Source organism: Aspergillus novofumigatus, assembly GCF_002847465.1.
Source record: "Aspergillus novofumigatus IBT 16806 chromosome Unknown P174scaffold_9, whole genome shotgun sequence".
NCBI classification, from domain to species: domain Eukaryota; kingdom Fungi; phylum Ascomycota; class Eurotiomycetes; order Eurotiales; family Aspergillaceae; genus Aspergillus; species Aspergillus novofumigatus.
Genome location: NW_020194282.1, coordinates 707,970 through 735,149, shown reverse-complemented (window position 1 = coordinate 735,149; position 27,180 = coordinate 707,970). Strand labels below are relative to the sequence as shown.

Sequence of the window (27,180 nt, the reverse complement as noted above, 5' to 3'; positions counted from 1 at the left end):
CTGATGAGTTAATAACGTTATATTTCAAGACTCTCAAGTGGCGAAAAAGAAATGCAGTGACCGATGTCTACGAAGAATGGAGAGGTTTGAGGAGAGGTTGTTGATTCGCATATTAGTCATGCCCCACAGGCGACATCATCAGTGTCGACGACAACGACAGTATGGCAGCTGCTGCGATAGAAAATGGTACATCCGGGTTTCCAAGTACTTACTATCTGCGAATCTAACATTGCAGATACGTTTTGATGCAGCCTCATGGCCATGGTGGTACAAAAAAAAAACGAAGCAGACAAGGGACTTGAATTAACAGCTACGGACATCAAGATACAAAGCCAAGAACCAGGATTTGTGCAAGATATTTGTCTCTTCCATATCTCTTCCCAACCCATCATCGCCTGAATGGGCCTTTTCGGTCGTAAAACACTGTGTGGCGAGGGAAACGGCGATGACCAAGCTGCTCACAAGGTATCCTCAACGTGATGACGAGAGTGTTTGCCTGGCCATTACATGTCAGGGGAGGGTTAGATGCGCCGTCAGATCGAGATGTACTTACCAATTGCAGGGAGCTACTGCCTCGGGCTCTTAGTCTTCGTCCTTCGAGGTTTGAGCGGGCTGATCGTGTCGGCCGCTCGGTGCGGGCGTAGTATTGAGGAAATGTTCTCTTTTGAGACGGCCGACCTCCAAGCTTTCAATCTGTCAGCACTTCCAGGTCACGAACGATGTTCACAGAGAGTGTAGAATCTTTCCACAGGAGCGGAGATAAACTCTCAGAAGGGAGGATGAGTCAAGGTGATGTGTTCACCCAGTGTAGAAAACAAGACTTACCGAGCGCCATTCCAAGAAATGTTAGGCTTCATTGGTCTGAGGGTTTCGGCAACCTGGTGCCAGGTCTTCTCCGAGATCGTCTGATCGAGTTCCTTCAGAACGGCGACAAGCAAGGCGATCCTAAGCTCGTTGGTCCAAAATTTGGAAGGCTGTGGGGTGGGCGTTTCTGGGGTCTGCAACTCTTGATCACTGGACGCTACAGATTCGTGGGTTTGGGGCAACACAGAGCCATCTGCAGCAGCTGAGGTAGTTTGGGCGGGGGCAGATGACTGAGTCTTTGGCCTCTTCACACCGCGCTTTCTGACAGGAGCCTTTCTCTGCTGATTACTGGCGCTGTCATCTTCGCCTTCTAGGCCCTTTCTCTTAGCAGATACCATTATTTGTATTGGCGGTTGGTGATATTCAATCGATCAAATGATTTGTTGTGAATGATCAAAGATCTGCTATGATATGATAGTTGAGTTTTTGAAAGAGAGAGAAGCAGAAGACGCCCAGCTCGGTTTAAATAACCAGCGCCGAGAGAAAGGCGTGAAAATTTTCCATCGTGGGCTGCATAGCATGGTACTTCACCAGCCCTATTCCCATGAGCAGCCGCATTGTTGGCATCAGGAACATCTTTTGGCCTGAGTCGATCACTAGCCCATGACCGTGCTGGGATTCACTGAGACCCAGTCAGCTCCCTTTAACCACTGCATTCCCTTCTTTTTCCCTCCTTACTCAAGCAGGAATAATGGTATAGAGAGATAGTAGGTAGCATATCATAGACCATCTCTTACGGAGCTCTTCTCCCTGTTTTACTGATCCATGTCTTTCCTCAGATCAGACTAGCATCTCATGACCCTAAGAAGTGGTGTCAACGGTTGTCATCCGGAAAAAGTTCATTAAGGGAAAACACGTAATATCCCACTTACAGTTCCAAGATCCCATCTTTTTGACCAGACCTCCCTCTCTTCAAGTATTCTTGTGCTAGGGCTTTGCATGTCAGGTGGACCAGAACCACTCAGCTAAAAAAGTATCCAGACAACCATTTCTAGCTAATAGAAATAGCACCGCAGTGCATGTTCAGCATTGCATCAACGAAATAAAGCAGAAGTAGTGAGAAGAGATGAACTTGAGCAATTGTCTAGTGTGCCAATATATGTGATGCCGGAATATAATTCCTCCGTCTAGCCCTAACATCATCATGATGATGATGATGATGTATTCACTTCAGTGATTCTGAGTGCCATTTGAAAAATAATGCCTTATACTTGTAATATAGACTATTTGTCAGTGTTGTCTCTATATGCGTAGGTGTTGCGGAACACTGTCTGCACAAGGCTGGCATGTTTGCCCGTTTCTGCTCTCGAAAAGCAGGTTTAGGAGACGCTGATATAGACAGGAGAAGGGGCTGACTCCCATCAAATGAACATAAATAGAAGCTGACCGTGCTGCCCATCGAGGGGTCTATCTTGAATCAATGTAAGCCAAAAGCCTAATAACTTCGAAATGCCCCTAAATTATACAAACAGAGCACCATTTTCGCAAAAAATACATCGCTAACATTCTATGCATGCATCAAGGCGCAAATTCTTGTCTTTCAAATTTTGGTATGTACAGGTCCATGATTAATTTGGACTCGGGTCATCTGGGGAACATTGCGCTGACGGTTGTTTTTATTTCGCGGCTTGAAAGGCCTTCCACCAGTTTTCTTGGCCCTGAGAGTCTGATCCCAGCTCCGCTCTTGCTGTCCGCGAGGGAAACCACGTCCGCGTGACGGTATTTGAGGAGAGCTGTGAGGATGGTTGTATGGGTGAGTCGGGGACGTCGCTTCGTGGGAGCACTGGAAGCGGCGTGCGGGATGCACATTTGGCTCGTAGTTCAAACTCGACTGCTGCTGGTATTGTACGCCGCTGCTCTGGGTGTAGCGACCAACGCTGGAAGGCTGATAGTTTGGTGTGATAACTTCTGGCATGGCTCTCTGCGTCTGTGGTGGACAGCGCCTCGATTGCATACTAGGGGAGGGTTCGCTCGGAGGGGGCGTGAGCTCGCTTCGTAAAGCAACTTCTCGGACAACGAGGACATCGTTATCGTCCGAACCGTTCACAGCTCCGGACATCATGGGAAGCGTTTCGTCTGTCATTTCCCGCGATTCGGCATGGTCCTGGCGATCACGCAAGATAGCTGCAGCCTCTTTCTTGAGTGCCCTGAAGCGGTTTCTGTAGGTTCGGCCGCACCTATTAGCATTCTTCGCTCGTGGACGTCCATTGAATAATGGTCATACTTCAGAGCGTCCGCACCGTAATCTCCACACATCACTTTAGAGAGACGTTTGAAGTCGGGAGAGGTCATGTTTATTTGCTCGAACACTGCCATTAGCATCACCTTGTCCTTCCAGTCGTCCCATCTTATGCGCGATGCAGGCATTGTTTAACGTTTATCGTTGCCGATCAGCACTCAATAAAGCCTCAGGTTGAGCGGGCTTAAGAGACAGGGAGCCGATTGGAGATCGGAGCAATGATAATTGAATGGAGGAACTTGAGTTTTCAAAGGAACGATGGAATAAACCACCAGCTCGAGTACTTATACCCGGTTCGAAAAGAGCGTAATGACCATCACGCGCCTTAAGACGCGCACGCGTGCCGATGCCACGGTCGAAGATGCTATAATAAAAAGCAATTCAAGATGCAGGAATAGCTCGAGACGAATACAAAATAGCGGAGCCGAAGCTGCAGGAACCATGTATGATCGCTGCCATAGTCTAGAGCTCCTGGAGGACTATACTAGATCGCGACTGTCCTGATGGCGAGGTAGATTGTGTGCTACCGACTGGAAACTAAACCGTAGTCAGTGAGGCTATTTGCATGGAAATTTTCCTGTAGTGGAATTCTGAAGAGATCCCCAACTAACCTACAGTCTGACCTGTCACATTGATAAGCATTGTGGGGATCAAGCTGGCATGACAAGTCTATGCTGTCTTCCTTGCAACACATGCACCAGCCACCATAATCCTTCATTGTGTCTGAAGCCATTGGGGACGGTAAGATGACTGCTAAAGAGGTCCTGTGGATTCCGTAAGTAGGGCTGCGTATCCATCTTTGTCTTGGAAATATTATGCCGCGATCACAAAGAAGGCTGTCATGTTTGGACATATACCAACTCTTTTGAATGCAATTCAGAAGGATTGGAATGTTCCATATCAGTAGCATGAGACATGACTGAAATGTTGAATAAATTCAGAATGGGGGAAGTATGCTCTCCGATGTCTACGCAGAGAAATATACATAGAAACCGAGCGGTTGATTTCATCCACGAGAAACCTGATTCATGATTGGGAATTTGATTTGCGGGAAGATTCTCGTTTGGGCGACATCAAGACATAGCTACAGTCGCCAACCTCTCTCTAGATATGCAATTCAACAGAATCCCCAAAGTTCAACTCCACCTGCTTTGTTTATTGCTTCGTCCTCTCATGCCTGACCAGCTTCTTTGTTGCTGCAAGAAGCCGTTGTGGCGGACAACAACTGCATTTTCTCCTGTTGGGCTAAATCCAATACCAGAGAGTTATATATCCAGAGTCTGTGCAAGAGAGTGCATCTTCCTCCATCAATCTCAATATCCCAAATTCCCAAGCACAACTGAACCTTCTACTGCAGGCTTTCTGCTTGATACGTCTCTCATCAGTAAACCATTCGCTCTCAAATCAGCCATGACGACCGTCAGACGCAGCAAGGCGATGCCAACTGATGGCCCTACTGCCAAGTTTCTCTACACGATTATCAAGCAATTGGACTTGAAATCTGTGAGTTGACCCTTCTTCCTCTTGCACTCCCAAGAGTGTGGACTGCAGCTAACAATGCGCCTCCACAGATTGACTGGAACCTCGTCGCGTCGCAGCTCGAAATTTCCAACGGCCACGCTGCTCGGATGCGTTACTCTCGATTTCGACAGCAAATGGAAGGAATTACATCTACACCGCGCTCCTCTCGCCCCAAGAAGACTCCCGCAAAGACCGGCAAAGGAACTGCCAGCAAAGCCGATCTGCTGAAGGACAACGGCTCCCCTCACCCGCCAGTGAAGCAAGAAAATGCGGGTCCTGCGTACGAGTCAAACCCTTACATCAAGGTTGACCCATACGGCCACGAAGTCCAGAATCTAGCAGACATTCCTCATGTCTCCACTCAAGTGATGCATCCGCAGCCTGTCCAACCGCAGATGGTTTCGTACACTCCCCTGACAGCGGCCCCGGGAACTTTGACCATGTATGCGCCTGTTCCGGCTTTCCCACCCTCGCCGCCTGTGGCGTTTCATCAGCAGGCGGGACAAAGCACATGGGCCCCTGTCAAGACCGAGCCTGAGCCCGAGCGTGTACTCGAGCGGGAAGCCGGAGGCAAAATGCATGAAGCATCTGTGAAAGTTGAATCGCCCCAGGAGGGACAGTAGGGGAGGATTCCATAAGGCTGGAGGAGAGTAGATGAGCAAATTTGTGATGAAGGTAAAATATTTGTTGCATGACTTTTGGTGAGGCGTTAAGATGCTTGGCTTAGGTTCGTTTGATTCTTGATGTGTGGAATGGACATATGTTCCGACAGGGTTGGCGCTGTAATTGTATTCTTTGGCCCAATTTTTCCAATGAAGTTTGACTAGCTAATTAACTATACTTTCTCTTGAAGTTTGGAACCATGAATCCTGACTGTCCTGTCATAGGCCTTTTTAAGATTCTGTTTTGACTCCGGAGTCATATCAGAACCGTTTCCTAAAGTCTCTTCCAACAGACATAGACAGGAATGAAGGATAGAGACAGTCTAGTGTCCTACAGTTGACCTGATATGAGTATCAATTTACTGAGTCTCTGGGCCTCATTTTACCTGCTGTCTGGTCCGTCCCTCAGCGTCATCGATATCTCAATTCAATCACAGTTGGGCTCAGTTCTGTGTTGCCGTAACGATCATCACCCCCTACCTCTCGGCGTGCTAATATAAATAACGTGCTGTGTACGTGTTTCCTCTTCTTTCTCTTCTTCTTTCTAGCTATCACTCCCTATCATACTCTTCTACATCTGTGATCTCGTTTTGTTCTCATCCTCATACAGGTGCACCTGTATAACCCATATCACACCTTCCCTTGTCTGTACGTCAACTCGTTCAGCTTTCCCTTCAGGCACTCTTACTATCTGAAGATTCTATTGCCTTCCCCAAAGACGTGTGTAAAAGTTATTAGTACTTTTATTTCACCGAAAATGTCCACCAACACCGAGACCAATGGTGAGGACATCAGTAGTGCCGATGCCCATTTCATCATTGAATGCCTCAAGAATCTCAACGAATCTAAGCAGGTCAGTCAACGGAGCTTTTCACTGGTAAACAAGCTGTCGCCCAGGAAGCCGCCGTCATGGAGTCAGTGGAGATACCCGTCAAGAAGGACAACGGAGACGTGAAGATGGAGGATGATGAGGCTATCAAAGCCGAAGATTAAAGGTCCCGCAGAGAGCCTTGCTACAGTAAGTTGTCACGCGGTCTTCCCATATAGAGCAACACCATGACTGATAGTGTAGGTACGAAACAGGTACACTCTTCCAATTTTCGGATCACCGTGACGAACGGCCTTAGGATGGAAACGGCTATTGCTTCAACTGGTAAAAACTGGGATTCTGGAGGATACGAGCAATAGCTTGAAAAGTTCGCAATTTGATTTTGAGCCTTGATGTTTTCTTTTGTGACACTATCTCCCTACCGAGAAGTTCTAAGCATTGAATTCGTTTGGAGCTCGTCCCTAGGTTCAGAATAGGCACGTTATGTGAGAAATCAAACGACAGCTCATTCACGACTGTTCGATAGCATATGATGCACCCGTAAAGATCTCATCTAAGACTTATCTCTATTCAACACACCCTCGATAGAGGCACCATACAGACGGGAGTCCAACCAGAGAACAACAGACTCTTCCAACTATTCATCCCCTACTTCAATACTTATTTCCCACTGCCTAGAAACAATTGAGAAGCACGTCACCTTGTCTCTTGACTGTTCCAGAAGCTGAGAATAAGTGACCTGATCTACTTCACCTATTCACTCCTCTCTCGCATCAGCTCACTGACCGTCTCGTTATCCTTTCGGTGCCTGCGTCGATCTGCCTCTCACAACACCTTTCACTCACCTCAGTCATTGAGTCCTCGAGTTCACTCCCTCTAGCTCCTCGCTCTATTTATCCTCTCTACAGACTCCTCCTCTCGACAACTCCCCCACCTCTCTCCATATACCATCCGAACTACAACACCTTACCTACACCTGCCATCCAAAACACCAACCCACCAAGCCAAACAATCAAAATGGCTCCCACAAACCCCGACGAAACAGTCCATTTCCTCCTAAGCTGTATCCGCTACTCAAACAGCGGCAAGGTGAGCCCAATTCCCCTCACCCTCGAACCCCAACCTACTAACCAAAGCCCAGGTCGACTTCAACGAAGTCGCCAAAGAATGCAACATCGTCAGCAGAGGAGCCGCGTAAGTCACAACCATCTCCTGAACAGTTTCCCTTCTGCGGACTAACCCTCCACCCAGCGCAAAACGCTACGAACGCTTGCTCAAGGCCTACAATGAAGCAGCGAAGGAGACCACGACCACAACCACCGCCGGCTCCGAACCCGACGCAGGAGCAGCTTCTCCAGACTCTTCCCCCAAGAAACCCAAACCTGCCAAGGCCGGTTCTCCTAAGGAGACCAAAGCCAAGCAGGCGGGCGAGAGTGACAGTGCGAGCTCACCCGCGAAGCGCAAGCCTGCAGGGCAGAGTAGCAAGGTCAGAGCCAAGAGAGCTCGGGTGGCGAAGGAGACTGTCCTTGAGAGCGCACACAGAGTGATTGAGCAGAGGTTGAGCCCTGTGGAGGAGGAAGAGGTGTCTGATGCTGAAGAGGAGAAGGGACTGGGCGCTGACGCTGATGCTACTGCTGTCGACGGTGAGACGCTGTTCGACTAGTTTTGAAACTCCGAGGGCGACGGTCGTGGTGTGGTCAAGGAGAGTGAGGAGGTAGCTTGATTCTCCGGTTTCGCCACGGGCTGCTGTTGCAGAATGATCACTTGTTACGCGATTTGGAGGCTGGACAATTGGTTTCTTCTATCGGCCTCTTGATTTACTTGTGACTTGCAGTTTGTATTTCGCATTAAGTCATATTTCATGGCGCAAGCGGTTCTCGTAGATCACCGAGTAAATACGAAGCACTATTTATGCTTTCATATGTTCTACGCCGAGTTGGAAAGGTTTCTTGTCATATCTTTACGCGTATCATTTGCACAAGGGGTATCTATAACACAAATCGAACTTCAAAACCCAGCGTCACAAGATCGCGACTACTGCAGACGACACCATGACATGTCAAAGAATCGACTTGGAAACAAACGCCAGGTGGCATCGAAAAGTAAAACCAAGGGTATCATTAAGTATTCAGATCATATACGCAGACGAATTAACATCGCGCTGGTGCAAGCCCACTCAGAATAGGGCAAGCCGGTTGACGTATTTATATGTCTGCCATCACAGACTCGAGAATCTTGCGTTTGTATTGGGACAGCGACCGCTCCCGTTTCTGCATCTGTGCTCGCAACTTCATATAACGCTGTTTCCATGTCATTTCGGACGCGGTGCTTTCTGCACCATCGATTTCGTATTCCGCATCGGTCATACTGTCAAGTTCAATAACGCTGTTGTCCATATCCTCCGTCATTCGTGACGATCCCTCAGATTTACCAACATCTATATTCGAGATGCCGCTATCGCTGTAGACGACCTTTGTGGAGAACTGAGAACCGTGTCTGTATTCATGGGAAATCGTATAGATGAAATTGGACGACGTCCTATCGGCCGCCATCGTTGGACCTTCCCCAGCAGCCATGGGCACTCTTTCAACATTCACCGTCATGGAGCTCGGGACGGGGTTGGTAAAGCCAAAATGCGCTCCAAGCCCGAGGTAAAGAGCTGATGCAAGAGCCGACAGTCCCAAGGGAAGTCGTATGTAATTAGCACTCAAACGCCTCAGGATGGAGAATGCTAAGGCACGAGCCTCTTCAGCGCTCAGAGGTACTGCTCTGCCTGTGAGCTTTGCGCGGAGTAGCTCGTCCGAGAGGACACGGGCAACATCGTCAAGACTAATGTCCAAGGTCGCGTTGTTATCAGACAGAGAATTGGTATTCGTATGCGGCATGACATTTTGTACAGTACTTCCACCAAAAAAGTCACTTGGATGAGCGGTAGAGCCGTTCCGATGACTAGGTTCCACCTTAAGGGAGGCAGACGGAGTACTCATTCCATTGACCATTAGCGTCGGTGGTGTGGCAAGGCGGACAGGTCCGCCTAAGTGTTGTGGAACTTGTAACTGAAGCTTGTTTGGTCTGGCAGTCGCATGAGGGAAAGGAGTGGGCGACTGTTGATACTGGGAGTCTGCGCGAGTTGTGGAATTCTGCTCTACCACAATAGCAGGTGAAGATCTTGACCCCGGACCCTGACTTTGCCTGGAATCAGTCCGACTAGGATTCACGGGAAACGTGGAGAATGGACCAGAGACAACGCCTCTCTGCGGAGGCCTACCCCGAGTCTTCCCAGTGATCGATGCATTGCTGTTAGGCCAGGCAGAAGAAACCGCTGGACCATGCCGCCTCCGAGATCGCGACTTTTCACCAGAGGACGGATCGATCGCCGAGCGTGGCTCTGCCGTTGGCAGAAGAACCTCTGACGGATGATGCCCTCGTGGAATTATCGCTGACTGTGGATATCCAGCAGGCGATGCGTCTCGCTCTAGAGGTCTCCACCGAAGCTCTTGGCCTTGCTGGTTGTCAGTAGAGCCATCGGCTGGGAATGATGATGCAGAAGTCATCCATGGATCGTTGTCCGGGAAAGCACTGAATGGGATGGCGCTCTGCGGAAATGTTGCAGACTGATCTGCAAATGAACCCGCCTGCAATACCCCCACGGAAGTATCCAGCTGAGGTCGTTTCGCCGGCTTCTCGTTAGCTTGCTCCCTTTCGTCGGCCCGTTTGCGCCCACGTTTCGGTTTCCACTCAGGGACAAGCGCACGCAAGGCAAGGTCTTCTTCTAGCGGTACGCCGTCGCGAGTATCACTGACCGCGGCGTTAGAGGCCGGAAGCTGGGTGTAGTACGGATGAGGATGGCCAAGGCAGTATTCGAAAAAGGCATCTACATGCATTGCGCGCATCCAACGCTATTAGTCATTAGCATCTTCGCGACCTTTGGCCGAGCGCAGCTTAACGAACCTTGAGTCGCACCGCATATTGCTGAACCTTTTGCGTACTTTGCTTCTTCTCCGCCGAAGGGGGTTCTACGCCTAGCTCGATTGCCAACTGAATCCATGTTTTCAGCTCCTTATTGTCCAGCTTCCGAATAAGCTCCCAGAGGGTGAAAATGCTGAAGCTTTTGCCATCGCTTCTAGGCGGAGATCGGAAAGTCTTTCGAAGCTCGGTGGTGCCTGTGGACATTGGAACGTTTGGGTTACAATAAAGAATGAACATCACGTAAGCATCGTCGATAGTTTCATCTCTAATATCGCGAGAGGGCAAGCTCCGCGAGACTGCCTGATCCATGGGGTCCCTAGCCTGTCGCTGGCGAACGGTATCATAAACTGGAGGAGACATCGACGGTCCTGAGCGCGTAGCCGACGCCGCAGGCGCAACTGGCCGTAAACCAGTAGGGGAAGACTGCAGACTGCGAGGAGTCGCTTTGCGATGTAGGGGTGGAGACTTTGACGCTCCTAACCGACTGCGGGCGCTCCCTAACGAAGAGCCACTCTGTAACCCTGGCTCCAACGTAGATGAGTATCTCGCATACTGCTGGATAACCACCGGTGTTCCTCCAATGTCATTCGGTTCCGATTGTGGTATCACACTGGTGAAAGAGCTTTCCATTGCTAGTAATAAACAAATCGAGACGAGCGGAAACAATGACTTGTTGGTTCCGAATTCTGAACGGTTAAAGCGGATCTGAGTATGGATAGACAGCCCGGAGTCATTTGCATTTGTAGTAGATCCAACCGAAATGCCAAAGCTCAAATGCGAATAATTGAGCGCTAAATGCTATGATGTCGAATTCTGTAGCTCAGGGACCAGCCCAGATCGAGCGCATAAATATGCTGCCTTATATGTCAACAAGGAGTGAACAATTTACAGATATACACTCAGCATTGATATTGACGAGATGGAGATTTCAAATCTGGACATGTAAACGCCATCGTCCCGACCTGGAACGGGGGGAAGAGGAGAGATGGAGTGGCTGGACGATTCGCGCCTTAAAAGAGAGGCCGCTGACTGTTTCTATTTCGGGATTCTGCTTGTTACCCGTCTGGGACTAGCATGGTGGCCTTGGGGGCGGGGAGTGGGTGCCTGGGCCTTTTGGCTGCTGTCACATGCACCACTAGGCCACATTTGACCGATTATGGCCTCAGGCATGAAGAATGTGCTGATTTTCTCTTATCGATAAACCTCTGCAAGGGCGATAATCGAACGGCAACACCGACTGACCTCATCGTTTCCTCTCTTCTTCTCAGCCCTCTTGAGGCCTTCCTAGTCCGTCTCATCCAATCATCTCTCATTTAATTTTCTGCACTGTTGACGTTTGGTCTACTAACGCATGATGCTAGCCCCTGCGTCCCCAGTGGTATCTGGACTTCCGGTATTGAGGAACTGATGGACAGGTGGGCCATGTGTTATCTGCGGCCGACCCGACTTTCTATCTGGAGTTAGAGCGAATACTACTCTACGCAATCATGTCTTCCTCAATGCGCTCATCCCGTCAGAGGACATCTAGCTTGTCCCGTCCTATTCGCACTAGCCGTACCCGAGTGCAATCATATCTTGAGGGTAGCAGTTCTGATGATCGGCTGGATGAAGACACCGACTCTGATCAGGAACGATCTAGACGAATGTCGCTTTCGCTGCGCCCACGCGGTTCAAATAGAGCCCCTGTTTCTTATCGAGAGGAATCTACAGATGATGACTTTGAGCGATCTTCTAACGAGGACCCTTCAGCCATCGTGCCCGTTGAAGCTCCAACTCGATACACCTATCCGTTTCCCCAATCTGCTGGCAGTGGCACATCTTCCCGGCCTAGACGCAATCGCACGGTGAAAACCAGGTCCCAGACTAGAAGGTCCAAAAGGCCCCCTGCGAAGAACCGCCTGGAATTGGGAAGACCTCTCAACAAGCGTCCAAAGGTTCAGGCAGATGACATGCTCCCGGTCGGCTCTGGAGTCATACCACCCTGGCACACCCTTCCGTACCACATATTGTTTGACATATTCTTCCGTGCATCGTTTCCTCTGATGGATGAGAAGACGACAACTAGAAACAGTTCGACGCAATGGCTCGTGAGCGTTTCCTTGTTGTGCCGCGCTTTTCATGAGCCAGCATTGTCAGCCCTCTACCATTCTCCGCCTCTGATACCTATCAAATGCCATGCTCTGCTCAACCTGCTATGTCAGCCGCAGGAGACACTTTCAACCAACTATAGAAATAAGATCCAAGAGTTGCACGTCGACGTGGAGACCCTGTTGCTCCACAAAAGCGGACCAACGCTCGGTTATTTTGAACTCCCTAGGCTTATCGAAAAGACACCTCAAGTAAAGAAAGTGCGGCTGTATCACAAAGGTGACTTCATTGTGGGTCTCGCTCCATGGCAGATACAGCGGTCTAAATGGGTCTATCCCGAGAGTCTATTCGAATCGATGAATGCGAGCTTGATACACCTGCGCAGCTGGGATTGGAACAGCCGGTTTATGGAAGCGAAGCAACTGATTCCCTTCCTTCTCGGCAAACATTACGACCGGGCGTTCCGGGGCTTGCGCGAGTTACGACTGTTGCATGTCGCTTCAGAAGATATTGATCACGGTGGAAGTGCAGAGCCATCCAACGAGCGGGAAGTGATTCTCGCTACTGCGATTAAGGAGCTTCCATATCTGCGTCGGCTGGAATTTTCCGAGTGCTCGATTGTCAACGAGCATCTCCTCCTCAATATGCCCTCGGCACTTACCTCTCTCACCATCAACAACTGCGATGAAGTAACCACCTCAAATCTCAGTGCATTTCTCGCTGCTCATGGGCAGCATCTTCGGGAACTCAAACTTAGTCACAACAGGCATTTAAGTATGTCATTTGTTGTAGGACTAGCGGAGTATTGCCAGGTGCTTGAAAGGTTCAAGATGGACATATCTATGCATGACTGGTCCATTAATCACGATGTGGAGCCACATTTCCCCGAGCTGCTTGGTTCCTCTGAGGTGCCAACCTGGCCCACCACATTGCAAGAGATTGAGCTGATACAATTGCGAAAATGGGACGACACGACAGCTGAGGTATTCTTTACGTCTCTTATCGATTCCGCAAGGGAACTTCGAAACTTACGCCGTTTAATTATCAGCGCCATCTTGAAGATCGGATGGCGTGACCGCGCATCTTTCAGAGAGAAATGGATTGGAAAGATGGAGAGGGTGTTCTTGCGAAGGAGTCCTCCTCCGAACCCTGATCTTCACAGCCTCCGTAAGGGAACCCCTCAGCTTGACCAAAATGATGCTGCCACCCAGTCTGAAGCACATCATAGCGGCCTGTCGACGCCATCCAAGCGCAAAAGCGCACGTCTTGCGGAACGCAAGCATTCAGAAGCTGAAGATAATATGGAATTGAGCGCACCAGACCGAGTGTCGAATGGTGGCGATGGAGACCTTTATATCCAAGGAATGTGTGATATTGTCATGGTCAGAATTGACAATTTGCGCCCGACTGAACTGCAATTTAATGAACAAGATTTTCTTGATGACGAGATCAGTGGTGACGAAGACTGGAATGGTAACGACTTCGACGCTAGTGCGGCAGGGCATGCATGGTAATATCAACGTTTTTCGGGTTCTTTGCCTTTCGTCTCTACATTGTTTCCCCTTCGTTCTGTTACTGGATGGTCTCTTCTTCGCGCAAGTTCCAATACAGGCGCTTGATTGGTTTGACGGTTGCTCCTTCATTATGTTATTCTACGAGTTGGAGCACCCTAAAGTGGCGTTCTTGGTGGGGTGTTGGGTTACAGGATTAAAGATGGTTATTATCATGGTCAACGGTATGGGTGCATTAAGTGGCATACCCTGGTGCTTCATGTTTATGAATTTCTTCCTAAAAATGACTGTCCCCAATACCATGTGCTCTTACTGATATATGGATATTCTCCCGAAACTACGCCCGCCCCCTGCGAAGCTATCTCCAGGATGGTGGTAGAAGTACCCTACGGCATCACCTGCTTAAACCATTCATGAACTCATATACAGTGCCTTAGACTCATCATCTTATTAACAATGTGCGCAGACTCCGCCGTGACTATTTCAAACCATGTTAGATCTGCGGAACCGGTCTGCTAAACCATGCATGAACTCACTCTCAATCACTGGAATACGAATTCGCCATCGATATTTTCAATACGCTCAGACAGATTCACGTCAGCACTTTCGAACTCGCCGTCCGCATTTGCCAACCGAGCCCGGAGGACGGGAACCTCGCCGCCTCCTTCGATAGCGAAGTGGACATCCTCGGCAGAATGAGAGAAGTTGACTCCGTCCCATTGAAAGCGACCTGCATCAATAAGTCATCTGGCATTCTGCATCTGGATCATTCATAGAAGGTGGAAAGTACCGTTGTCGTTTCCGAGGAAGTTGTCTAGGTCAATCGAGGCGTCTTGCAATTCGCCATCGGCTTTGCGGAGTCGAGCAACGAGTACATGACCACCCTCGATACGGATGTCTTCAGCTGTGAGGTGGAAGCTCATTTTGAATGTAAAGATAGTCAAGAATGTCTCTTGGAGGAAATGGCACTGATTGATCTGAAATGATGATGAGTATCTATGCTCCTTCGCGGGAAACAGCTTCACTTTTATATTATCACCGTCCTGAAATGTGGGCCCTTGCCCATACAGTTTATAGCACGACGGATCAGCTAACCACCTGGCCTTGCCCTATTTGTTCCAATGTTGCGCATTTTTGAGCTCTAGTGGATACCACCGTGGCAGCTGTCACATTGAGCAGCGAACAGCGTCCCTGGCTCTGTGCAGACGTATCCCCTTCTGGCCTGAGCTGCGAAAATCTTAGGCAACAGTATTTCATCACCAGCCACAATTGTACTGCAGCATTCAGTCACCGCCATATTGCAACTGAGGGTTGTCTCCACTTGTGTGCTGCTATCGAGGCGCTTGGCGGCCACTTCAGTGGTGGAGCCTGAGGGGTATTCATTCTGTCTCATTCTGAACCCGCTCTTCTGATTTTTCCCTACGAATATCAGTAGGTGAGCCAGGAAGTAGTCCCATCATGACAGAGTGCGGTATGCATGTCATTTATGAGGTTATGGTGCTGTAGTTCGCTCGTCGCCGTCGTATATTGTCGTGTGGAACTGTTGCGCGCAGCAGATCACAAACAGGATGAGGACCTGAGTGTAGGCAACGACTGTAGGGCTGGCATTGCTGCCTACTGTTAATTTGTTGACTTCACGGCGGATTCTGCCGACTTACAGGGATAAGCATACAGTGGTGGTAGAAGGAATGGTAATATGGCTCCTTCCATGTGCCTGCCACTGAAGCAAATGGTCAACTCCGAAAAGCGTCCAGAGAAATGTGGGGTACGGAGGGGTACGCGCGAGAAAAGATGAACAATACTCTCGGCAATATCTTTGGGTACATTGCGTTCGATCTTCTGCATCACTTTCTCAGTGGTATGTAATAGTGTTGCTCGTCCGCTCAGGGGTTAGGGACGGGGTGAGATATCGCTACAAATCCAAATTATCGCGCGCGAGAGAGAGAGGGGGTGGGGAGAGAGAAAGAAAGAGAGCAGTGAAGACTAGAAATCCCCAATATCCCAGGCATTTTCCGTAGAATGTTGTTGGTACTCGAGAAACCCGAGGTCTCAAAAGTCGATTCAAAACAGATGAATCCAAAGGCAGAGTATTGCAGGACTTTGTGCTGTGGTGAAGCTGACAATGTATGACTATATGGTTTTCCAGTGAGCAGGTCAGGTCCAAGTCAGCTGAATAGTCCGATGAAGCCCTTTAAAGCAAACCCACTTGAGTCTAATGTTGCCTTTTCAACCCCCGATCACTCTATTGATCCTTCACAGATGCAAGGTATTCTTAATTCCTTACCCGGGATGGTTTCCTCTCTATTTGGAATGATGAACGTTCATCATCTCAACGTTTCCGCTCCTGAAACCTTCAGCCCATCATGGGTCGTTCATGTCTATCGCAGGCATGCTCGAAAAGAACTTCATGAATTGCCTCCAAAGCCAGCAACGAGGACGAAAACATTTCCATAATCTCTGGACTGCAGCGGAAAAGCCATCCTCAGGATTGGCCATCATGGTAAGGGATGCAGCAGGGATATAATACGAGTGTCTTCTGTTTTAAAGAGTTGCCCTTTCCAAGTTGAAGTAAACCTGCTGATCGCATACTCTCAGATTACCGAGTCCTTGCAGATCACTCGGACCAGACTGCTTCCTCAAATCACACCATTGGCGTCGACATTTAAAATAGTCTTCATTAGCAGAAGCTGCTCGTTATTATTGACTGTTGAGTGCGCAGCTCAGCTTTCCGTTTTCGAAGATGTTCGCTTCCAGGCGTCAGGGAAGCCCGACCTAGATGATGATCAAATCTCCTTGTGCTCTGATAATGTAGTCGCTGTCGATGACGATGGTAAGCGAAGCCACGACTGATATCGTTATCCTCCATCACATATAGATAACGCAGGTGGAAGTGGTTGTTAGGCTTCTCGTGACAGCCGCGAAGCAAGGGTAGATACATACGTATCTCAGCCTTTTCGCTTTATGCCGCATATGCTGGATCTGATAGAAGATATTGGATGTCATCATGTCATTGTTTGAGCACACCACCTTCATCCCTATTTCCTACTCCATTGGAATGCATGCAGTGACGCAGTCTACCTAGGGTCGTAGGCATCAGGAAGCCTCGCGTCGTGATCTGCGAGCCCGAAAGGAGGTCCATGCTGGAACCTTTAAAGAACAGCCTGAAAAACAACGGCGTCGAGACTGATCTATTTCTCGAGGTTTGGCTCCACCTCTGCCAACCGCTGATGTAGGTACTCCTTTGTGACCTTTGCCATGACTTCCAGAAAGTAGAAGGGGCCGCAAATTTGATAACCAATCACTATGGGGAAACACGACGGAATATATCACTAACTCCTTCGACCAGACGACACGGAAGAATACAAAGTGCCCACTGTCGAGCAACTCAGTGATAATGCCTATGTACTCACTGCCGCCGCTGCTGATACAACAGGTAACGCAATGACAATTGCAGCATATAATGTCGTCACCAATCCAGAGATATATGAACGGTTGACCGCAGACCTGAGAGAGTAATCTCCTGACCCTGAAGCAAAAATGGACCTTGTGACCCTTGGGAAATTACCCTATTTGGTAGGTTGCACCTATACTGTTAGGCTTTAAGCATGATGCACTATATTCCGCAGACTGCAGTGATCAAGGAGGGACTTCGATAAGCACATCCCACCGTACTATGAGAAGTCCACTTACGCAACCCAGATTGTCATTCGGTGTCGTTGGCCGACTTCTCTTCCACGACCGTCCCCAAGCCGGGTGCTGAGTTCCATGGCTACCATGTCCCAGACGGGGTATAACAGATGTATCCTTTTCTTGGTTGGTGATACTGATTGGTATAGACTACTGTCAGTATGAGCTCCTGGATAGTGCATCGAAACGAGTACCTTTTTCCGAACACAGAGAAGTTTGATCCGACACGCTGGCAGGGCCCTGCCACACACAGCGCCCTCGAAAAGCACCTCTTCTCGTTTGGCAAGGGCCGGCGGTAATGTCTTGGGATGCAGTGCGTATTGACTTCAATTGTATTTGGATCGCGAATGTTGTCACACTGACATGGCGTAGACTCGCTTATGCAGAGCTCTATATCGCCCTCAGCCGAGTATTCCGGCAATTCGACGATTTGGAGACGCCCCAAGAAAGCCAGAGAAGGGTTATTATACAATGACTACTTCTCATCATACCATCCCGAAGCATGCAACAAATTTATATTCGAGCGCGCTAGATAGTAGTTGAGTTAGCGGGTAGCTTTTTGACATCTCAAGATACCTATCTCTCTAAGAGTGTTTTGAATATGAACCGAGGGTATCGTCTGCAGAGCTCTTCACATTTGCCTGTACTGCGAGTAGAATAAAAACGCGCCAACCTCTTGCCTAGTGCTTGTATCCTGTTGTATCGCCCCTGGCCAACAGTTTGACCTCTCAACGCTCTCAATCAGCCTCCAGCTTGGAAAGGCGAACCCTTTAAGTCCGGTGGAGGCGCCGTCTGCTTGAATAAGGCCCCTGTGTGCTGTTCGAGGTGAATAATAGCTACATAGCCCCGGTTCCGCTTCAGGTCCTCGCTAGCCACAGCCCACAGCTACAGTAACACAGATAAACAACCCAGCTCTTTCATACTCCTCTCTCTTCTTCTTCTCACTACACCATCATTCTTTTACTCTACATCAATCTGTCATCTCTTAAGAGTTCTTCTTACTCTACGTATCCCACTCCATCGACCAGCCCTTCAACGAAGCTTCACTTTGATTTAACCACAACCACACTTTACAAGTCCACTCATTCTCTTGGAGCTCCAAAACAACCGACATCATGCCTATGACCTGGGACCACGAGGCTGATGCCAAGGTGCGCCTCAGTTTATCACGCTTAAGCAACACCAAGACTGACAAGAACAGCTTCTCCTCAGAATCTTCACCACCAGCAACATCAAGCTCGACTACGAAGACCTTGCCAAACATATGGGACCCGGTCAGTACAAACACAAGCCGTATCATAGCTACAGGCACTATTAGGAAGCAGAGCTTGTTGACACGAATGAACACAGATTGCACTACCGTTGCTATCCAGCGCCGAATCCAACGTTTGAGAATGGATCCTAGGGCTGGCAGCGCTACCAACGGCGACTCCTCTACTCCTGCTACTCCGGAGAAACGCAAACGCGGCCGCCCAAAGAAGGACGCCAAGGGTGATGGCGCAGACATCGACAAGGCCAGTCCTAAGAAAGCTAAGAAGGCTAAGAATGAGGAGAACGAATCTGCTGTCGACAGCGCTTGAGCTTCTCTGATTCGCTTCTGTGTATCAGTTCCCTGAGCATGAGGGTTTTTTTTTCTTGCTTGTGTTGCTGCGTTGTGTTCTGGTTTTGTAGCTGGGATTTATGGTTATGGGGGTGGACCCGGTCTCTACACAGTGCCTGTGGTACTGGTTTCTTAGGACAGTCGTTCTGGAATACGGCTTGGGTTTAATTTGAAATACTAGTTGAGATGCTGCGTCTTCGCTGTACGTCCTAGATTGGGCAACATTGTATAGGTGCATCATGCTCGCCTGTTAATGCAGCTGGATTGTACCCTTGTAGCTGGGTCCCGAGGCAGCGTCCTTTGCGTCTACTGATGCAGTGCTTTAAGAACCACCTGTTTGTAGTCTTTGACGATGATAATCACAGATTGCATAGCGTGCTTGTCACGATCTTAGATACAGGAAGAATAAGTAGACCTTGCTGCCCTCGCAGTTTCCAAACCAGCGGCCAACTCCCAGGCACGAAAGCCATGAACCATGCAGCCCAGGAGCATCGAATCAAGCAAAGTTCATCATGTCCATATCTTCCATTTTCACACCCGCCTCATCAGGAAGGAACTCCGAAGCAGAGCTCTCGGGATCATCTTCTCCCTGCTCGTCACCCTCGAAACTGACCATACCCGCAGGAAGAACGCTCGCCTTGCGGGAACGTTTGGTAGGAGTGCTCAGAATACCAAAGACGGCTTCATCAGATCCCTCGGTCTTCACAAAGCCACTCTGGATCTGGGCCTGATTTCCTGAAAGAGTGGGGTGAAGCGGGTTCTTCTTGGTAGGCGTGTCGATCTCGTCCTCGGCGGTTTCCATCTTGACTGGGCTGATTGCATTCTCCTCGTTTTTAAGAGGGGTGGTGTTCTCATTAACATCAGCAATGGTACTGGCTTTCCCACCGCGCTTGCGCTTGGAACCGGGGGTCTTGATGGGAGTAGCATTCTTTTTGGCCTTCTTGGGGGTGGAGGTCTCGCTGCCGCCAATGCTGAAACCATCGCTGCCAGAAGCCTTTACTATTTGGCGCATTTTGACGAGACGTTCTCTGATCGCACGTGGAGTCGGCTTCTCATTATCATCAGTGCCGGCTGTTTAGTGTTAGTGCTTGTCCTATACATTGTTTAGAATAGAGGGCTTGAATTGGGGAACTTACGCCAAGCTGCAGCAACCTTGTTCGTATCAACGGAGAGTTCATGAGTTTCAAGTATTTTCAGCAAAAGCTAGTGATTGAGTCGTGGTGTCAGTCTTGGTTTCCGTAGCGAGGAGGGTGTGCTCACCAGCTGATCATTTTCGGGAGTCCAGCGCACAGGCATCGTGCAGCAAAGAGTGATATGCAGGGTGTTGAAGTATGTATGGTGTTTAACTGAGTGGAAGGAGAAACAAGTCGATAGCTGGAGAGTGTGAACAAGAAGTAGAGGAGATGTGAAGAGTATAAGTAAGTAAGGAGAAAGCTGAGTAGAGGTAGAGGAAGTAGATGTCAAGGCAGGTCAAGGTGAGAAGAGTGAAAGAAGATGGAGAGGCCAGGGAATGTGTTGCTGAGGAGTAGTAAGAGAAGATGAAGAGGAAGAAGCAGGTATCAAGCCTTTTCTCTCTGTGTGAGTGCGGTTGTATAGTATAGCTCTGGGCAGTGAATATCCCACGGATCCAAGTACAAGCTCATCCACATCTCACTGGTGTTGTTGTAATTCCCTCATCTCAAACTCTAGGAGGGTGACAGCCTGCGGGAGCATCTTACACCCCTCCCACCTATTTTGTATGCCAGAGTTGTCATCTTCCACAACCTGCTGTGTCCTAACTAAATCACTTATACAAAAGGTTGAACATCATCCATCTGTCACTTTACTTTCTTACAGCAGATAAGCGGTGTAAGGATACAATCCAGGCCAATTCCTCAAATCTACAAGTCATCGTCAGAATCCTTCCAATTTTGCATCATCGCTGTCCAGGATGTTCCTGCATCTTTGTCTCTGTGATGGATCTATCAACTATCCAAGCATTTACTATGGGCGATGGCGTTAGATTATCTGCATCGGATGTTCGATGCTTTCTTCCTGCTCGTATGTTTGGTCAAATATTGGGGATCGCCGTTGGTTTAAGTTCAAGGATGTGTTGCCAACGCGCAGTCACAAAGTCTCGAAAACTACAACATCCAAGGCAGATTGTAGTGGTTTTATCCTTTTTGTTGTGGGTTTAAAGATTGTATGTTTAAGTTTCTGTCCGTTGCTCTTTTCCCCTCCTTACTACCTGCTTAGGGCTCTGATCATTCACATCTACTTGTACCTGTACTCGACCTTGACATTCACAGACTCTCTCCAGTCTGCATCTTTGGTACAACTTGGAATTTTTGACAGAGATTCCCAGTGTTCTGTGTTGTAATTTTGCCCTTCTCTCTAACTCTCCAGTCAGGATGCATATAAATCAGAGTGAAGTCTGTGGCTAACTACTCGAACTCTAGTCTCTTTTGTGGTTCCTACCACCACACATTACCATCTCCAGAAAAACACTTCCCTCACCATCCCTATAAATGTCCCTGGGCTACATCGATGCCATCTACTTTACCTAAAACCAAGCAATTTGCACCGCTATTCCTTCCAACCACCCCTTAAGTACAAGTACCACTACCAACCCCGAATCTCCTCTAAAAAATCCACACAAAATGGTCAACTGGAAAGCCAACGAGTCCACCGACCGTCTGATCGCGGTGCTCATCGCAGCTCACCCAGGCCTAAAGGTTCCTCCCTCCTCACCCCCAACACAAAACACCACGCTCACTCCCCCTTAGCTCGAATACCAAGCCATGGCCACCCTCTTCGGCCAGGGAGCTACCTACGACGCCATCGAAGGCCGCTTCCGCCGCTACCGCAAAATGGCCGACGAAGTCAAAGCCGACGCGCTGAGCAGGGGCATCACCGAGCTCCCGCGCGGCCGGAACGGCACGACAGGCAGCGCCAGCAGCAGCGTCACGCCTCGGACCCCGCGCGGACCACGCGGAGGAATCACTAAGCCCTCTTCTTCTACCGGGAGGAGCAGGAAGAGCACCATCAGTCAGGTGCTCTCGACCCCGACTAAACGGGCCAGGGAAGAGGTGGTGGCGGCAACAACAGCGACGGCATGTCGTTCATGGAGGCGATCTTCCTCGATGACGGGCTCTCCGAGGAAGACAAGAAGGTGAAGAGCGAGGCGGCGGAGATACTAACGGGCCTGGGGGGTAATTCAGCCGTCGTGCATGATTTGACGGGTGCGAGTACGCCCACTGCATCATCTGCGTCAATTGCATCGATGAAGATGGAGGATGCTGCTGAGAGTTTCTCGTCTCCGTTTGGCGGCGATGTGAAGCAGGAAGGTCGAGGGATCGGTCATGTTGCTGGCGGGGGTATCGATGTGTCTGCGATCGAACATGATGAGTTCGATATGGCGGGTTTGTACTTTCACGGTCATGGGGGGTACGACATGGATGATATCTATGGTGGGGCAGCGTGAGTACTGACTGGATAGCGGCTGGAGCGGGTGATCGGTGACCAAACCCAAGTAGTAAGAAGAAAAGGGGAAATACGAGCTGCATTGATGGATGGACGGCTAGAGCTTTACTATGCGTGATGAAAGTACATTAGGTGGGCGGAAGCAGGGAAGATGTGATATGTCACAACAAGAGGAGTCATACAGAAGTAGTTAACCTATGCCGGTACATCGTACTTTTGCCGTTTTGTGCATGCATTAGTTTAAAAGAAAAGTCCGGTCCTCAATGCGATGTTTCAAGCCTGTTCTTGGTAGTACTTGTCCTTCATTCAAAAAAAGTTGGCCCTAGCCCTAAGCCCTATTCCCATTTTACCAATGAAGATCATGCGGTAAGGAGAGTACCATAAAGGAGACAAGTGTAGACAATCTCGGAGCAGCCCGTGTGATGTCCGGATCGAATGGACGGATTGCAGCAATCAGCACAGGGTGGCTTGTTCGTGCTGGATAGCAGGTTCTTCCTGTGATTATGCATATATAGCGTGGCAAGTAGAAACGAAGACAAAAGGTGAGACAAATCTGTATCCAAGCCAAAAAAAGATTCCGGGCTACATCTTAGCCCCCTTTGGTGGACGAAGCTCTGAAATATACAGGACATGATTGCTGAGAGCCAGAATATCGCCGTTCTCCGCCAGGATCTGAAGGTTTACATCATAGCGGCCGTTCGCCACCATGTGCGAATTCGATCGGATCATCACCCACTGCGTGGACGGGTCGGGCCGTCGCTTGAACTCCACGGAAATGCAGAGCGTGGACAGTGCGTAGCGGTTGTAGAAGCCTGGTTGGTGGGTTGCGGCAGGCTGAAGGGGCTGTTCGAGTCAATTGGTTAGCTTCCAGAACAGGCGATAGATTCCGTGTGGGCTCACCATATCTGACAGCAAGGCTAGATGCAGAGAGTCGGAGATCTTCGACCCATCGCGGAAGGATAACCAGACCTCGCGGTGATGCCCTCCCAGTCGATGACCCCAGAGCCCGTTTGCCGACCTCGGCGCTACCCAGTGCAGTTTCCGTGTGACGGGAGTTGAATCAACCACTGGGTCATCGATTGTGACGCACTCGGTCTCACGCGGAGGAGCAGGGATTCTCAACGCAGGGTCGCTGGCCTGCGAGAGACCTCTTTCCTTGGATAGGTCACCGTATGTGAAGATGCCGACAGTAGCCGGAAGTTCCGGCTTCTTCCACAGTGCATTAGGAGAGTGTACCAGTTCCACATTGACCACACACTGCCGTGTGGAAACACGCAAGACTTTGCAGGTGATCGAGACCGGACCAGGGGGAACCATGCTGAGGAACTGCACGAATGCATGCACTGGATCGGGAAACCGTCCATCGCCGAGCTCCGTAACGATATACTTCTTCGCGGCGGACAGCATCAACGCGTGTAGGAAACCTCCTAGTACGGAGCTGGTCTAGTCAGCTTCTAAGCTGCTGAGATCGTTCATCACAGCGCAAGTCCGCTAAACGTACTGCTGGGTAGTCCATTCCTGGGAGATACTGGCCAGGAACCGGTTGGGGTTTTCTTCATCCTGAGAGACGGCAGAGGCCGCTTCCAGTAACGGGGAGGAAGAAGGTCGCGATTCCATAAGTACAAGCAAGACAACAACCGCCGAGAAGCGGGGGATATTCAATGACTAGGGGGTGTCTCCAGGTATGTATGGCCTCAGCAGTCTGAGACTAGAGTAATCCAGTGTTGCCTATGTCAGTTATCAACAATCAAAATTCCAGCATTTAATGATTAGAACCGCAAATGCAAGTTTGACTGTCCTCCTCCTTCTCTCAGGCTACCAATATTAGTACTCCGAGGAACCGGAAATAACGACATAGGTGTATAGACAGGGGTCTATTGGACACGAATTCATCCAGGATGATGAATTGGCTAATCAAAGAGACTCTGCTAGCGCCATGAACATCAAGTTTAATGCCTAGGCAAAATAGCATTGAACCCCTCGATGTCCCTAAGGTAGTAGTTGAGTCCTGCGGACGAACCAGATCTGCGCTCGGAAAGGGGAGTGCATGGAGCGGATCGCAGCCGAGGTAGTATTTTAGCCGTACTCTGTGACGGCTCCGTATCGATTGACGATCGCTTGGCCTAGACAAAGTCCTTGGAATGTTTTCAGGGGCATGAAAGTTCGCGAAAGGGGTAGATAGAAATCCTCGGCGATTAAGTTGAGGAATTGTATCTACTATGCCAAAGACATTCCGATCGGAGGGGATAGAGATCTGATAACCGTGAAAGATGTCGATGACGATATCAATGAGATAATGATGGGTCTTCCTGCGGTTACTGTTAGTCAACGGATCCAAAAATCGGTGACTGATTCTAGGTACGTATTAATCAATCAATCAATCAATCAATCACCTCAAGGCGCCATGGCTGTCGTACGATCGGATGCCCAATTCCAAGACCGAGAGTTCTCACCATGGATCATAAGATCATCGGGGCAGCTTTGCTTTTATGCAGGGAGTTGCCTTGTCCTGAACCTTGCTCATCTTTTCGAGTTTTGCCCAACAATTGATTGATAGAACCTCGAGGACATTCATTTCATTTATTCTCTTTTAAGTTGCATTTATTCTCTTTTAATTGTCTCTCAGTGAGTCTCACTCAACGAGCATCACGTGTTTCTGGTACGCGAAGACGCGGTGCCACGCGGAAATCCCGACGATAAGTATTTTTAATAATATGGGTATCGATATTATTATTAGATGCTTAGTCGGAAAATTTCCAGGAGGCAAATACTGCTAGTCTACCGTACTCTAAACGAGATACATGAAAGGTTACGGAGTATTCTACTCGCGAGAATTTTCCCAGTTTGCGGTCCCCCCGATTCGGCTCTTCCGCCCGGACTCCGTATATCCTCGCCTCTCGCCTTTATTATCCTCCTTTTCATTCCTCCTTTTCTCTTTCTTTGTTTTCTTTCCTTTTTTTTTTTACTCTTGTATTTTGACCGGGCGGCTGGGCTGGAGTCAACAGGAAGAAGTGTGGGTGAGGAAGAATAAATCACAGACAAAATGATGCTCAGCCCTGCCCTCCAGCATCGGTCGGGCCTCACACCGCAATCCCCGTTCCACCACCACCACAATCACCACCACCACAACCCCTCGGCCTCGACCGCCAAACCGCCCTCCATGGTCGTTCCCTCGACACAGATACAGGAACCTTCTCAATTACCAACCCCCAATCAATCGGGGCCGGCCACAATGCCAACTGACGAAGATGGCAACGACGGCTCGCCACAGGACTTTTCCGGTCGGGGGAAACGCCTGACACTCGCGGAGCAGAAGTCTCTCTTCCGCCTCTGCGAGCAGTACATGAACCGCTACGACGCACACGAGTACCCCAAGAGCTTCTGGATGAAAATTTCAGAGTTACTCCTCAAATCCACCGGTCGGAAGTACTCCTGGCAGTCGTGCCGGCGACGGATGCAGCAGTACGTCGAGAAGCGAAAGACCTATTGGGCAGCATTCGACGCCGACAAGACCCTCCCCGATCTAGGCGACATGGACGAGGACCTGGCCTCCGACATCGATGACTGGATGGGACGGTGCGAGCTGCGGCTCCAGAAAGAGGAGAAAGAGCGCAAGGACAAGGTGCAGCAGTCCGAGCTCGAGCAGGCGGAACTCGCGCGCGCCCTCAAGCTGCAGCGGACGTTCGAGTGGGCGAAGAATCTGCCTCCCCCGGAGGAAATGGAGCGCCAGCCGACCCACTGGGGAATGCCTCCGCACCGATTCGTTATCATGGACGGCCGATTGCTTCAGGGGTTGGATCTCGCGTTCCATCTGTCCAAGGTCCGGCCGGATGAAAGCCGGCAGTTGGCGCTCGACGCTGTCCTGCTCCACGGCGATTTCGGCTACCCATCAGCAGCAGCACACGACCTGAAACCCAAACCGGATCCCTCTTTCCCTTGCCTTGGAATCTTTAACCCTCGCGACAGGAAGCGGCCGCTCGACGCCGTCGACGGCGCTGCCTCGGAGCGACCCGCGCGGCGGCCCCGTACGGATCTCGATCCGCACCCCCAGCTCCAGCCCCAGGCTCAGGCTCAGGCTCAGGCTCAGGCTCAGCCTGCGGCCGGCGACAAACCCTCCGAGAAGAAAGAATCGCCCGCTGCGATGCTGGCACGGAAGAATGTGGACCGCATCGTCAACCATCTCTGGCTGCAGTTCGCCAAGGGCATCGCGCCGTACTACGAGGAGCATCGGGACCAACCACAGACGAACAAGCAGTTCGGGCTGGTGCTGTACGATCTCTACCGAGATCTAGGCCGGGCTTTCACGAAGGCTGTCAACCGACTCGTGGATCTGGATTGGGATTCCGAGTACGAATCCGCATCGGAATATTGATTTCCGTCTTCTTTCCTCTCAGGCAGCATTTGATTTTGTGGATATGTTTACGTTAAGTTGATGGGTTCTGATTTTTTTTTTTTTTTTTTTTTTCTCCTTTTTTTCCCCTCTCTGCATTTTCTGTTTGTTTTTCTCTCTCAGTGGTTCATCTATTTGCATCTTCCCATGCGCACCAGACTGGCTAGAGATACCCATTGCATGACTGTCCTGTTCAGCGTCTCTTACGATGATTCATATCTATTCTGTTTCACAGCGTTTCATTTTGCATTACATCATACCTATAGACGGGCGGGAGTTTATGCAATCGATGACTAGGTATCTTTCTACCATTTCACCAATCTTCCAAATGAGTGAAGAAAGTAACACTCTTCGTTTC

At 49.7% G+C, this 27,180-nt stretch overlaps 14 protein-coding genes across 14 annotated transcripts; 8 read left to right on the top strand and 6 right to left on the bottom strand.

Moving 5' to 3' along the window:
* Positions 1-582: 582 nt before the first annotated feature.
* On the bottom strand, positions 583-1,202 carry P174DRAFT_378179 (uncharacterized protein; the record flags this gene model as incomplete). Its single annotated transcript, XM_024822809.1, has 2 exons — positions 583-685; positions 826-1,202. 2 exons carry the CDS (start codon positions 1,200-1,202, stop codon positions 583-585), a joined length of 480 nt encoding a protein of 159 aa, XP_024678357.1.
* A 1,202-nt stretch (positions 1,203-2,404) lies between these two features.
* P174DRAFT_378449 (uncharacterized protein) lies at positions 2,405-3,231 on the bottom strand (the record flags this gene model as incomplete). Its single annotated transcript, XM_024822835.1, has 2 exons — positions 2,405-3,041; positions 3,089-3,231. 2 exons carry the CDS (start codon positions 3,229-3,231, stop codon positions 2,405-2,407), a joined length of 780 nt encoding a protein of 259 aa, XP_024678356.1.
* Positions 3,232-4,513: 1,282 nt separating this feature from the next.
* On the top strand, positions 4,514-5,247 carry P174DRAFT_378386 (uncharacterized protein; the record flags this gene model as incomplete). Its single annotated transcript, XM_024822830.1, has 2 exons — positions 4,514-4,606; positions 4,675-5,247. The coding sequence occupies 2 exons, from the start codon at positions 4,514-4,516 to the stop codon at positions 5,245-5,247; spliced, it is 666 nt and encodes a 221-aa protein (XP_024678355.1).
* Positions 5,248-6,043: 796 nt separating this feature from the next.
* Positions 6,044-6,279, top strand: P174DRAFT_424931 (uncharacterized protein; the record flags this gene model as incomplete). The annotated part of the gene is made up of 2 exons (XM_024825241.1): positions 6,044-6,139; positions 6,184-6,279. The coding sequence occupies 2 exons, from the start codon at positions 6,044-6,046 to the stop codon at positions 6,277-6,279; spliced, it is 192 nt and encodes a 63-aa protein (XP_024678354.1).
* An 853-nt stretch (positions 6,280-7,132) lies between these two features.
* Positions 7,133-7,778, top strand: P174DRAFT_378484 (uncharacterized protein; the record flags this gene model as incomplete). Its single annotated transcript, XM_024822840.1, has 3 exons — positions 7,133-7,204; positions 7,257-7,309; positions 7,367-7,778. 3 exons carry the CDS (start codon positions 7,133-7,135, stop codon positions 7,776-7,778), a joined length of 537 nt encoding a protein of 178 aa, XP_024678353.1.
* A 285-nt stretch (positions 7,779-8,063) lies between these two features.
* Positions 8,064-11,047, bottom strand: abp2 (putative ARS binding protein Abp2). The gene is made up of 2 exons (XM_024823744.1): positions 10,067-11,047; positions 8,064-10,014 (listed from the first exon to the last, which is right to left on the bottom strand). Exons 1-2 carry the CDS (start codon positions 10,712-10,714, stop codon positions 8,320-8,322), a joined length of 2,343 nt encoding a protein of 780 aa, XP_024678352.1. The 5' UTR covers positions 10,715-11,047; the 3' UTR covers positions 8,064-8,319.
* A 252-nt stretch (positions 11,048-11,299) lies between these two features.
* On the top strand, positions 11,300-14,029 carry P174DRAFT_445655 (uncharacterized protein). The gene has a single exon (XM_024828393.1). It carries the CDS (start codon positions 11,572-11,574, stop codon positions 13,684-13,686), a length of 2,115 nt encoding a protein of 704 aa, XP_024678351.1. The 5' UTR covers positions 11,300-11,571; the 3' UTR covers positions 13,687-14,029.
* A 189-nt stretch (positions 14,030-14,218) lies between these two features.
* On the bottom strand, positions 14,219-14,646 carry P174DRAFT_445654 (CVNH domain-containing protein). Its single transcript, XM_024828392.1, has 2 exons — positions 14,474-14,646; positions 14,219-14,413 (listed from the first exon to the last, which is right to left on the bottom strand). Exons 1-2 carry the CDS (start codon positions 14,604-14,606, stop codon positions 14,226-14,228), a joined length of 321 nt encoding a protein of 106 aa, XP_024678350.1. The 5' UTR covers positions 14,607-14,646; the 3' UTR covers positions 14,219-14,225.
* A 1,411-nt stretch (positions 14,647-16,057) lies between these two features.
* Positions 16,058-17,669, top strand: P174DRAFT_424926 (uncharacterized protein; the record flags this gene model as incomplete). Its single annotated transcript, XM_024825240.1, has 5 exons — positions 16,058-16,183; positions 16,279-16,513; positions 17,030-17,116; positions 17,383-17,471; positions 17,520-17,669. The coding sequence occupies 5 exons, from the start codon at positions 16,058-16,060 to the stop codon at positions 17,667-17,669; spliced, it is 687 nt and encodes a 228-aa protein (XP_024678349.1).
* Positions 17,670-18,485: 816 nt separating this feature from the next.
* Positions 18,486-18,950, top strand: P174DRAFT_378450 (uncharacterized protein; the record flags this gene model as incomplete). Its single annotated transcript, XM_024822836.1, has 3 exons — positions 18,486-18,521; positions 18,572-18,644; positions 18,721-18,950. The coding sequence occupies 3 exons, from the start codon at positions 18,486-18,488 to the stop codon at positions 18,948-18,950; spliced, it is 339 nt and encodes a 112-aa protein (XP_024678348.1).
* A 390-nt stretch (positions 18,951-19,340) lies between these two features.
* On the bottom strand, positions 19,341-20,609 carry P174DRAFT_454758 (uncharacterized protein). Its single transcript, XM_024829262.1, has 3 exons — positions 20,231-20,609; positions 20,107-20,173; positions 19,341-20,041 (listed from the first exon to the last, which is right to left on the bottom strand). The coding sequence occupies exons 1-3, from the start codon at positions 20,264-20,266 to the stop codon at positions 19,467-19,469; spliced, it is 678 nt and encodes a 225-aa protein (XP_024678347.1). The 5' UTR covers positions 20,267-20,609; the 3' UTR covers positions 19,341-19,466.
* A 1,000-nt stretch (positions 20,610-21,609) lies between these two features.
* Positions 21,610-22,433, top strand: P174DRAFT_464158 (uncharacterized protein; the record flags this gene model as incomplete). The annotated part of the gene is made up of 3 exons (XM_024830352.1): positions 21,610-21,684; positions 21,736-22,002; positions 22,032-22,433. The coding sequence occupies 3 exons, from the start codon at positions 21,610-21,612 to the stop codon at positions 22,431-22,433; spliced, it is 744 nt and encodes a 247-aa protein (XP_024678346.1).
* A 581-nt stretch (positions 22,434-23,014) lies between these two features.
* On the bottom strand, positions 23,015-24,049 carry P174DRAFT_464157 (thioesterase family protein; the record flags this gene model as incomplete). The annotated part of the gene is made up of 3 exons (XM_024830351.1): positions 23,015-23,275; positions 23,333-23,870; positions 23,934-24,049. The coding sequence occupies 3 exons, from the start codon at positions 24,047-24,049 to the stop codon at positions 23,015-23,017; spliced, it is 915 nt and encodes a 304-aa protein (XP_024678345.1).
* A 1,426-nt stretch (positions 24,050-25,475) lies between these two features.
* Positions 25,476-26,804, top strand: P174DRAFT_378124 (uncharacterized protein; the record flags this gene model as incomplete). The annotated part of the gene is made up of 1 exon (XM_024822803.1): positions 25,476-26,804. The coding sequence occupies one exon, from the start codon at positions 25,476-25,478 to the stop codon at positions 26,802-26,804; it is 1,329 nt and encodes a 442-aa protein (XP_024678344.1).
* Between the last annotated feature and the right edge of the window lie 376 nt (positions 26,805-27,180).